We start from the raw sequence: 13,069 nt of genomic DNA, 5'->3' as shown, positions 1-13,069 counted from the left end.
TAGCATTGTTTTCTTTATTCCTAGCAAAGTAAGTAAGTAGCCTAGTAAGTAGACATTAGGGCATGCAATACCGGAACAATTTTCAATACCGGTATTGAGTTCCGGTATTACAACTCAATACCGGGATCCCGGTATTAATACCGGTATTAGACTTCCTTGTAATAAATGGCATATACTGTGTTTAAAGGTCGTATACGTCAAAATAAAACAAGAAAATGCAATCATATTCTGTATTTTGTTGTAGATTTTTACGAGAATTAAGTTTTCGAGTTTAAATTTTAGAATAATTTTTTTTTTTACATCTGGTGTCGGTTTACGCATGGTCAACAGTAGATTTCTAGCAGCCGAAAACTGCATTAAACGGTTGGGAACAAGTGCGCTTTCACAGTATATAGGAACACAAGGCTAACTAAATCTTAATCGCTTTATTTATAGCCTAAAAAAGTCCGATTCCGGTATTACTTCAATACCGGTATTAACGTTCAATACCGGTATTGAAAAAAGCGGGAATTTGGTCCGGGATCCCGGTATTACGGATACCGGTATTACGGTATTGCATGCCCTAGTAGACATACATAAGTAATAGTGTTAGTTTATGTTTGTAAATATTTTTTAAATTCCACTCAGGTAAACTATCAAACTTCTTGACATAACATGGAGGAGGCCTATACCCTGCAGTGGGTTGACATAGGCTGATGATGATGATGAAACTATCAAAAGACACTGGTTACACAGTCGAATAGCAACGACATTAGGTGTTTGTTGATCGGTTGTTTTGCTTGTCTTGGGTACCTAATTAAAATACGGCAAACATGTAGTGGCGGGTTCATACATAACTGAGTATCAGGCGTGAAATCATTCGAAGAGAAAAACTGTGGAATCTACCTATGGCTACTTAGTCAATTATGCCAGATTTTTGCGTTGCTATAGGTATGTGTGAATAATTTGTAAGATTTCGTATAAGCATTTATTCTACGAACCAAAAATAATAATTAGGTTAGGGTTCATTCATACTTACTTACTTACTTAATTAAAATTAACTATCTACTTAGACCAGGTACGTTTGAATACCCGAAGGATTCTAATAGTATTCAAATGTGCTTGAATTATTACTCTCGTAGTTTGATTTCGAAAACACATAAAATGATTTAATGTAAATATCCATACATTACGTAATTAATACTTATACTTACCTACATTTTCAAGTAAACAGTAAGGTCCCATTGCTAATATTTTTTTTAAATACCTATCTAATGTCTTCCAAAACTAGAATCTAAGGTCAAATAATACGTCACTCCATCAAAACGACATTTAATTAAATATTTTAATTTCGATGTTTGTAAGCTTGTGTGAAATATCACTAAGGTCAATGGAGATAAACAGTTTGCCTACTATCAAAGTTTCCGACTTTGATACCTTGTGGGGTGACATCATCGGTTTAGGGGCTCCAGTAAACTGGCGAATAATAAATAGATTATGCGTTGTAACAAAACTGAATAAACCTAAACTTAAACAAATACCTACTCGTACCTGCCTGAAGTCTCAAAAAAATATTAAAAGCATTGCAGTTTTGATTTCTTTAAACTCACAAAAATCTACATTACACAAATCGTATCTAGTGCGTAAATATCCATCATTTTCACATTAAAATACCTTGTAAAAAATGTACTTAATACTTAATGTTCTTGTCATCGATCATGCACTGTTTTATTAATGTCTCGACTATAGACGTATTGAGTTCCGACTAATATCGATATCGTTCGTACGATCAAATAAAATAACTTAGGTACTTACTTTATTTAAACTTGGCTATAGATAGATATTTCAGTAAGTATAAATTAATAATAATTAAGCAATTTAAATAATTATTTATCAGTTATTGAGAAATGATTTAATTTCTTAAGTTTTTCCAGAGCGAAAACAAAGCGACCGGCTACATAATTAACGACTGTGACTGTTTTATAACTCCCTGTACCCTGTACAGTAATCACGAGTAGAAATCATTTTAATGTCACGCGAATTTAAATAGTTAATTAGTGTCCATCTTACTTATATTACAATGCTATTGATCGATTAATAGGAGTTTTTTCATAAAATTAGATAGTATATAAGGTAAGTATATTTCGTGTCTATAAATAATTGTGTCTAATACCGAATTTAATAACAACAAATTTTTTAATTAATTTAAAAACTAGGTTTAAAAAAACCATAAAGTAACCTAATAAAATAGTCAGTAAGTAGTTAAATTGCTACTTTCGCAATTACCTTAACCTTTATTTTAGCTGTTGTTTATTTGTCTAATAATATTTGATTAAAAAGAAATTGTTTATGTCTTATGCCCAGTATGAAAATCTGCAGTAAGTAACTATAGCTTTTCAAGATCCGCAGGACTTTCTTCATTCTCGTTTTTCTCCACCAGGACATTGAAATCAAAGTAATTAAAATAAGTAAGCAATTGAAATTCCAATAAGAAACTATCAACTTTCACTATTGAAGAAATTTTGGCAGCCATATACCTGCCAATCGTGTATTGGGTATGGAAGCTTTATCATACAGGCCATAGGGTTTTGATTTGTTTGTTTTTAATGAATGAGGTAGGTGTACTTAACGTACCTATTCATATGTAGATACACCGTAAAACGGGGTGAATAGGAATTCAGGGGTCAATAGGGATATTATCGATGAACGAAATTGAAGCAGAAAATCTACTATAAAATTAAATGATAATGGTCAGATTTTTTATGATTTTTAAAGTAGAAAATTGATTTTTGTTGATAGTAACACTTTTTTGACGTGAAGATGGTTACAAGTGAGAAAAAAATACATCTGAAGTTCGCCATTCACAAGGTCAAAATTTTGTTCCTCAGAAACTTTGGAAAAAGAGACGTTAAATGTTATTTTTATTGGATAAATCGTACTAGATTAGAAAAGTAATATTGTTTTCTATCCAATTTAAATAAGTTACTGCGATTTTATTTATTAATTTTAGTTTAAATTGAAAATTAATAAGACTTGGTAAATTTCTCTAAAAATGGGGGTAATAGAGACGCCTACAGGATATCATTGGGACGACTGTGGGGTGAATTGGGACAAGAGTCCCATAAACTAGGGACGTAGTTGTATGAAAAGGGACACTAAAGCACGGATAGGGATAGGGACTGATAGGGTTGTCACTTACCTATATCGCCAGTAAGTATCTGTACTTATACAATAAAATTATTTCTTTATTACATAATAGTGTGTTAATAAATTTTTATACTTAGGAACATCCAAGTAGAAAAAAACTTTTTTCTAGTTCGATGTTTAGGGACATTTAGGTACTTTTTGCAGGTATTTTTTAAAAATATATACCAAATTTTTCAAAAACTGATTTTAAATTTTTAACTAGGAAAGCAATGAAATATGTAGAGGTATAGTGTACATTTTACTACATATTACTGAAAAATATTATTTAGGGGTTGTGACAACCATGACTATATTTCTCTATTGTTCTCAATACCGTCCCGATTAACCCCTATACATGTATGAATAGGGACATCATATATTTTATAAATTTACATAAAATTGGCTGACCATCAAAGATTTTCGTATGCATTTTCATAAAATACAGGTCAAGACTAAACTTTTAATATGGTAAACTAAAAGTTGTTAGTACAAAATTCATTAGAAATTGGCACTCAAAGTTGAAAACCATCCCCATTCACCCCATTTCACTATTATAATATTGATTGCATAGCGTTCATTGGAATAGAAAGGATGTGCCAAACGGTACTCCATTCGTTAATAAATACGTGACAGGACAAGTTGGATGATAACGATATACTATAATTATGCTGATTATAGTCTCGTGTCGGGCGAACTGGCTAACTTAGATCCGTGTGCCTAGGCGTTTCACGGATTGGTTTTTTAAAGGTATGATAATATATATGTCAATGGGTATGAATAACTGTTTAACCTTACTGAATTGTGTATCAGTATCTCCTATCCTTATGTGATAATAGGCAAGTAAGTAGTTAAAAGGAGACTGAAAAATATACACACAGACAAATTAAGAACCTTTTCTTTTCTTTGAAGTCTGTTAAAAATTAAAATAACTATAAAGCAGACGCGATTCTGAGCGGAGTAGGTGTATTGTTTACACGAGCACGAGTAAACCGTTAGAAATAGCTAAATAAAAGTCCGTTTTATAGTTTTTTTGAGGAAGTTGCCAAACACCGAGCTAGCTTTATTTGCGTAGTCCAATTTTTTGTTTACACAAAGATTAATAGATAGATAGCGTGATTGCAAAGGCGTTATCTGGAGATTTGTTGAATGTTTTGTGAAACTTTTCTCATTAAAGAATACGGCTTCCGAGTTGAAGATTAAAGGAAAAACGGCATGATACAGTCATACACTATTAATAGTGGATTTTTTTACTTGATAAGGATCGACTACATAATAATATAGTTAAATGTGTTAAGTATTTACTTACATTACAATAAAAATTGGGCATTCCTTCCCCAAACGAAACTTTGTAACTTACAGATTAACACTTTTTAGGCCATTTCCACAGTCCCTTAGCTAAATCGCAAAGCCTAAAACCGTACTTACTAACTTTCACGTGATTGTTTCGGTTATTCGATATGCTGTTCACTGTTTAGGCTTAACTCATCTTATATCACTATGACTAGTAAAACAGTACCTATTACCTACATATCTCCTCATGATATGCCTTTGCTTTCGGTATACTTACGTTTGTTTTGTATATGAAGGGGCTCGCGAAGGTCAAGTCATGTTTAGTTTTGTTAACGCAAGGGCGCGGCTTTCGCGCCTACCCGCAATTAAGACATTTCGTACTACTGTGGCCTGTAGATCTAGGAATTCATTAGCCTCAGACCTGCCTTTTTTATTATATCAGCGCAAGTTTAATTGGGAATTGATCATAACAATTTATTGATCAAGTTCAACGTGTCGGCAAGACCTAGTTTCTAGGTCTCATTTATATTTATTCTTAATCTTAAACTTTTCATTGTATTTGTAAAACCAAGTCAGTCATAAAATAAGAGTTCCAATAAGTATGACATTGCGCCTTACTGCGGTGAAATTGGCTGCGATTCAACACTTAAATAAAACGCCAAACAAAAATTAAGTAACAAATTGAAAGTGTAACAATTCAGTAAGTCCTAAACCTACTTATTTTGTTTCACTAACTATGTATTCCTGAAACTACCTCAGTAAACATGCAACCAAAAGCTACCTATTAGTGTACAAATAACCATTTTAATTCGAAAAGCTTTTAACCACACTGGGTCATAATCCTGCATTACAGTGTCCTTGCAAGTTCGTAGCTACAGTCCAACTATAGTCATGAAAATAAAATGTGCGATTTCGGGAACACGTTTTATCATTGTCAGTTATTTACTTACACAGATAAAATATAATAGATCGATTAAATATGATCTTTAACAATTAGTCAGGATTAGGATCCACTTCCGTTTTCAAGACTTTAAAGTTGGACTGTACTTTTAAAGAAAGCAGTCGATTAAGCCAAATGCCGTGTCTAATCATTAAGCAAGTCTATGGTCGGCATGTTATTAGGGAAGCCCGTCCTTGAAGAGTCGGCGAGTAGCTAATTACCCACATATTATCTGTTCTAGGTTTGGGTTTGTTTCTACGACTGCTTTTCATGGCTACACGGATTTTCAAGGCATTTCAATAAACTCCGTATCTTATTTGATGATTTAGTATGTTTGGAAGAACGACCATCTACTTCGTTTCGTTCACTGATAATTTTTCACACTGTATAAATAAGACTTCTGATAATATGTTACAGTCACATCATCAGTAGGTACTTAGTCATGTTTCTAATTTTTGAGAGCTAAAACAATGGTTGAGTAGCTATTCAAATAAATGTAAATCAGATCACTTGTCTATGCATTTAGACGTCACCGTAAGTAAAATAAATTAGTTTAGCTTCACATTTATACACATAAGCTATATACCATACCTAAATACATAGAAACTCAGAAACCATTAAGGTAAGTATAGGTAGTAGGTAGTAAATAAATAACATAGAAACGACCAAAGGAAAACTACCTACAGATAATCATTTACATTCTTACCTCTTGCAATGACATTTTGACAGCTGATAGACCAATTAGATTTCAGCCCACCGACACACTTTTCTTATCAGTATCACTGACACATAATCTGTCATATTCCATGGTCATTCACTAGCACAAAACACTAACAAACGTAGGTAATTTCAAATACGAACACCAAGTTTTAAATTAAAACTAAATTATTCCACAAATTTTAGTCAAATAAACATCTGATAAGAGCGGGCTTCGTTCAAAAACAAAACATTTATCCTTGTGTTCATAGGAACTGGCTGGCAACAAATATTGTTCGGAATTCAAATGATGTCCAAATGAAAAGCGGTTTTCGGAGAGTCTGGCGAACTTTTAACTGGCGTGAGCTTCCAAATTCAATTTAATTCGAATGCGGAAATCCAAATTTCAGAAACCGCCTAAATGCAGCCATGGCCTAGCCAAGGGCGGCGGAAGCATGCACTTGCATTATCACTTGCTAACCGACCGTGTTCTATGCATGCAGTTCAAACAGTTGCATTCTTCAAAACAAACTTAAAGTCACATTAAACACATGTGTAGCGGATCGTAACCTTGACTGAGTGCGATAAAATCATCACGATCAATTAAAATATTTTTTTTAACTGATGGATTTTCCTTTCCTATTTAATTTCGTTATTTATATCGATAAGTTTTCACTATAACATATTTTTCGATAATTATTTTCGTTGTTATTATTTCGCGGTATATATTATTGAGCTCCGTGGGACGTCCGCCCTGGGCGACGTCCGTGGCTCGACTGGCGCTGGTTGGTGGACTGTTATCAACGGGCTCCTTATCAGCTGTAACTTCGCTCCGCTGAAATTTTATCGCGAGTTTCAATGTCTGCCATTTCTTCTACGCTTGTATGAAAACTGAAAGGCTGAAGTTCAATAACACAGTAATACATAGTCGGACTTTTGCCTTCACTTATTCGAATCGAGTTATTAGTATTATTTACTGTAGTTAATAATTAGATAATTTTATGACCATTTAGTGAACTTATCTATGATTAGATCAAACCTGAGATCTCCACGGCTAGTCAGTATATAACAATAACAACTGCACCATTTATGCACTATGAGGCTGAATTTCAAGCAAGACTGAATAATTTCATACTATTTGTTTTCTCAAATATTTCATAAGTAAGTACTTTATTTTATTATACATTTAAGGAAAACTTACAGCTATTAATTAATACATAGGTATAATTATTAATTAAGTAAACTAAACTATTAACTTAACAAATAGGTACTAACTACAACAAAGGTATACTTAGTTAAATATACAAATAAGGTAACTAACGCTAATCGACTTAGGTATTCACAGATTTCATTTTCTGTGGTTTAATAATTTGACGAAACTGTGGGTCATTAAAACTTATGTTTACACGAACGGTTCAAATAATGATAATTACTTAGGTACCGACTCATTTAGCTTAATGTTATTATTAATACTTTGTCTCCGTTGTTGTTGTACCTAATGTTTCTACCAATACATAACAACAAAACTATCTTTACAGTTTTTCTTTATAAGTCGTTATTGATTATTTATAAGATAATTGCTACCTACTAAAAAGTTTCATTTCAAATACGTTTTTTATTCGATCCAGTTAGGTTTTAGATCGCCTGCAGTCGACCACATTTCAGGCAAGTTGAGGAGGATTAAGCAACCTCAAGTTGCAATCAAGGAACTGACATAAAGTTAAAAGTTTTAATTCAATCGCGGCGGTTTATGGGATTGCACCAAAGTTTTTGTAGTAACACAGACATGCCGCATAGCATCACTAACTTTTGCAAAGTTTTGTTAAAGTTAACTAAGTTTCGTTATCGTTATTTAAATTGACCAATTTTATTGCGACTTTTCCATCACGTTTTGTTTGAAGATATATCACCGATTAATGAAATAAAACCTGGCGTGGGTGCTAACATCCAACTTCTACAGACAGACCTATCTATTTACTATACTTAGGTGTACGAACACTTTTGCTCACCTTTTGTGAATCAAATATGTAACTACTCAGGGCTACAAATTTTAAATATATTGCTCATTATAAAAGAATTAAAGTTCTCAGGATGATAGGGTGTACAAAGTGTACTTACAGATATTTTCAAAATGCATGTAAGGCTTGCAGTAACTACTTACTACCTAACTATGCCAAAAGTTTTTTACTCAACCCACGTCCAGTGGCGGATTTACAAATTTGCCGCCCGTAGGCCATTAATATTTTGCCGCCCTATACTGACTTTTGAAATTCAATACGTTAGTTTAATTCCGTTATTAGTACGATTGTGAACTTAATCATATTTCTGTCATTTAATTAGATAATTTTTGCAACCCGCTATGTACTGAAGAGTTTAATGTTAACCTTAAAAGTTTAATTTGACAGGCAAATAAAAAACCCGTAAAAAGACTTTAAAGCGTAAAACATTTGTAACTTTAAAAAATCGTAGAACACATGTGATACAAAAAAAAACTAAATTGAAATCGGTTCATTCGTTCAGCCCCCCTACTCTTGAAAGGCAATGTATTGCGTCTGTCTTTCGTTGTCAACATTTAAAAAATCATAACTTTCTTCAAAAGCGTTTTTACAAAGGGGCCGTCCATTAATGGACGGCCTCTTTGTACGGACTGACGCTATCGAAAATTGCGTTTTGAATTGGAAAACATTTATAATGTGTATTTGCAATAAAATTTATTATTTTAGATAATTTTGCGCCGTTTAAAATTTCGGTTCAGAAATACCTAGCGCTTTTTGTCAAAAAATTAATACACGTGAAGTCTAACGAGACCCCCCCTCCCCCCTCGTGATTTTTCGTGAGGTTTTCCGTACCTATTCATTTCGTTTAATTATTACCTATTCATTTATTTCAATCAAAAACTTAAATTATTTTCTTTCAGAATTTATATTATTTTTTATGAACAGTCATTTTAAAACCTTTAAATCAACATAATTATTTTAACAATGTGTAATAATCATATATTTTTTCATTTTGTAATTATTATCCACCTCTAAATTATTTCCTAAATAGTTAAAATTAAAACTATTAATATGTCTTCTCAAAAACATAACAGAATCGATATTATATATTTTTTGTTAATTATTGGCATTTATTAGTAGGTACAGAAATATACTTGTTGAAAACAAATTAGCTTAGAGGTCAAGGTCATTCATCAACTTTTGGGCGATGTAATGCACCGGATTATGGTATTTATGTGTATAGTAATATAGATGCGAATTATCATTGAATGCTGAATTATTGGAAAATAACTTTATTTTCACTCATTCACTGGACGATAATTTAAACACGGAAACCTGTGCTGAGCGAGTTGTCGGGTAAGTGGGCAACCCGACTGTCAGACGTTTTCAAGCCGCCCGAAGGCCTCTGACTAGGCTTAACGACTGCTGCCGAAGCAGCAACCGGGACCCACGGCTTAACGTGCCGTCCGAAGCACGAAAGCATCCAGAAAAGAACCACTTGAAATCGGTCACCCATCCAATGGCTGACCATGCTGGTTATTGCAAAACCTCAGTGATCAGTTACGATCACTGAAGCCCGCTCGACTACGGACGCTTTGTTCGACTACGGAGGTTATAAGTTATAAGTAACCTGGCTTTTTCAACATTTACCGTGCCTTAATGTAAATCCTAAGATTTACCAAGTGAATAGTGGTAAAAGTGCGAATCGCAAAATCTTTCGGGCTTTTACCATTAAGAGTTGGTAAATCTTAGGTTTTACGCGTAAATCTTAGGATTTACCGTGGTTCGGGCTTTTACAGTAACATACACAATTTAGAAGTTATTTTACAAAAACGCCAAAAAAGATTTTTTTGGCCAAAATCTAAATGTTGCCAACGCAAGAGAGACGCAATACATTGCCTTTCAAGAGTAGGGGGGCAGCGGTGTGCAATGCGAAGTGCTATCCAAGTTTGGATAAATAATAATATGTTTTCGTAGTAGCAAAGATAGATATGTAAGTATGTAAGGATCCGGGATCCGTTTTCATCGAAATATTACAAAGCGTTTATTAATCGTTTCGTATTTTATAATAGTAATTTATACATGGATGGTACAGTTGATACACGTATAATTAATTATTAAAAAAAACTACTTATTTGCCAAATTTGCCGCCCCTCTCAATCTGCCGCCCTAGGCACTGGCCTTTTTGGCCTATAGGTAAATCCGCCACTGCCCACGTCAGAAAGTGCAAATCCAAGAGCAACGACCGCGTGATGATCTCTGTATAACGTATAAGGTGAGCTGTCTGTCGTATGAACTCGTATGGAGACTTGCATTAATTGTTTAAGGCCACGGAAGTGAGTTTATGACTCATACCTATTCCAAGTTTAGGATTTTATGACTGTCTGATTTCTTAAACATAATTGTAAGGTTCTTACTTCGTATAATATTATGTAACTAATATTCGGTCATCATGGGTTTATATACAGTGGGATTCCCGTAAACTTTGAAGGGTTCCTTGATTAAGTCCCATTCCATCCCAGCATTATAGTTTTTACATACAGCCGTAGTGTCTACTTAGATCCTATTTTGAATATCTGGATCCATTAGGATCTCTTTAAATGTACTGAGGTACCGACAAGCAAGTGAAATAGTAATTAGCGTAGTGGAGGTGTAAATGAGTGACCGCACCGAGGTACCGCTACATGCGAGCCTGCGCCCGCGCAACAAGCAATGCTAACAATAATGTATTTACTGAGTCATACCTAACTGCAAGTACTGTGTAAATAAACTGTACTTTTCGTTTTACTGCTCTCCATTTAACTTATTCAATCTTGCTGAATTTGTATTTTCATTATAACCTTCAGAAAAAAATATTAGAGAAGGCACTTCCACCGTTATTATGTGCTGATGATGTGGAGCCACATGCTTGACACACTGTGCGTTGAAAGATCTATCAATCACTAAACTCAATGAGCAAGTTAAAACCTAATGCTTCCTGTGTCAAATTTGCGTGTTATTTGCAGCTTGCGCAGACAACAAACACTTTTTCTCTCCAGTCACCGTTGCACGGGCCGTTGGACGTAGTATGACGACACTATATCGCAACTCGTACGCGAATTAATCGAGTTTTTTTTTTAATATGATAGTTCGAAATTCCGACCGAATGGCGTAGTGGTTAGCGACCCTGACTACTGAGCCGAAGGTCCCGGGTTCGATTCCCGGTTGGGGCAGATATTTGTTTAAACACAGATATTTGTTTTCGGATGTGCCCGTAAAATGGCAATAGGCCCGCCCCCTATTACATTGGGACTAACATAAACACTGGCGAAAAGTGGGTGCAGCAATGCACCTCTGCCTACGCCGTAAGGGAGTACATTAGTACAAGGTGTGAGTGTTTATATATTGTATATAGTTAGTAACTGACCTGTGCAGTGGCGGGTGCATCAGCAGGCCGCAGCGCGTGCAGCCGCCCCTCCTGGAACTCCGCGAAGGCCCTCACGGCGCTGGCGGCCGAGCGGTACCGCTTCCACAGGTCCACGGCGCGGTTGTATCTGTTGAGGGGTTGGGGGTTTAGACTTGGAGTGATCAATAGTATTACATATTAGGTGTTAATGGTACATATTAGTGATTATATAGCATTTGTATGTATATCATCATCATAGGTATTTTCTAGCCTACATACTGCATAGGAGCACAACACCATCAGTATATACTTATAATATACTTCTGACGTCATGATGTACTATACAGAGTGTTTCGCGAAAATAAAAACCATAGAAACTATACGGTTACGTGACTTTTTACTATGGAGAATGACTTTTTTTTCGCTAATTTTGAAATTCTGATTTCATTTTCGGGCTTAGATATACCATGCTGCACATGTAGGTTTCGGCTTATTATACCCTTTTTGCAACACCCTATAGACAGTCTGCGACTGATGCTTATTAGACTGGCCAAGTCTTTCACCACGGTGACTAACTCTAGTATAACTCTAGTGTTTGTCACCGACACGCCATAATTAAATAGGCTGGATAGCACCTGCCTTTCCTCGTTCTTATTCACCTAACTACTACTGGAGACCTGTCTAAGGACGTCTGCCCTTTTGCCCACAAATGGTTACAATACAAAATACTTACTTATCACACAGCTGCGTCAACTGGCTCCTGGTATCATCATACTTGGCCGTAGCCTGCTCTAATTCCCTCGCCAGCTCAGCGGCAACAGCGGGGTCGGCGGCGGCGGCGAGCGGCGCGGCGGCCGTGCGCAGGTCGCCTATCAGCTCGCCGGAGCGACGGGAGAGGGACTCCGACAGGTTCTGGGGGTAAAGTTAGGGGGTTGAGTGGGTTGTTGGTCGGCAAGCTTCATAAATATTACTTATTAAGTATCTATACGCTTTTGTAAATTGTCACATTCACACGCTGTGGGTGTGTTAGCTTGACAAGGTAAGATAAGTGTGTTGCTACTTATGAAGCTGAATAAATGGTTATCTCTGATAAAGTACGATTATGTATGTAACTGGGTCTTCTACGCATATTTTAAGATGTTACCAAGGACAATAGTTAAATTTTCAAAATTTATTAGCTGGTATAAAAGACTCGTAGATTAGGCATAAAAGACGTCACTTCTTCGACACCAAAAAAGTATAACACCCAAACAAATCCTCACCTCAAGTTGCTCAGTAGCCTTCAACAGCCGATCATAATCAACCTGTCCCTGCACAGTCAGCAGCTCGATCATGTAATCAGCCTCCCGGACGGCGCCATGCACCAGCTCCAGTTGTCTCTCGAAGCGCCGCCAGAGCTGGACTCTGGAGCGGAGGCGCGAGTGTAATGCGTGGCACTCTGATTCGAGAGTCGAGTGGGTTTCCTGCGGAGAGAGGTGGGGTTAGTAAGAGCTTGAAGCATAAAAAAGAATAGAATATTATTTTATACAAACGGTAGTGGGGAAAACAGATTCTGGCACGTTTTTTGGCCTTAGGTTCGTATCTATGGTCAATAAC

At 35.6% G+C, this 13,069-nt stretch overlaps 1 protein-coding gene across 1 annotated transcript in view; it reads right to left on the bottom strand.

The window, feature by feature from the left end:
* Positions 1-13,069, bottom strand: part of LOC105389538 (muscle-specific protein 300 kDa) — a 142,786-nt gene that overhangs the window by 10,718 nt on the left and 118,999 nt on the right. The window contains exons 44-46 of the mRNA XM_048624342.1: positions 12,736-12,936; positions 12,207-12,385; positions 11,495-11,621 (exon numbers count right to left, since the gene is read on the bottom strand). Coding sequence (XP_048480299.1) covers positions 11,495-11,621; positions 12,207-12,385; positions 12,736-12,936 — 507 coding nt within the window. The remainder of the gene's footprint in view (positions 1-11,494; positions 11,622-12,206; positions 12,386-12,735; positions 12,937-13,069) is intronic.

The sequence above is a fragment of the Plutella xylostella genome, chromosome 12 (assembly GCF_932276165.1).
Source record: "Plutella xylostella chromosome 12, ilPluXylo3.1, whole genome shotgun sequence".
Classification (NCBI taxonomy): domain Eukaryota; kingdom Metazoa; phylum Arthropoda; class Insecta; order Lepidoptera; family Plutellidae; genus Plutella; species Plutella xylostella.
The sequence above is the reverse complement of the archived record's forward strand: the minus strand, read 5'-3'. Positions and strand labels throughout refer to the sequence as shown.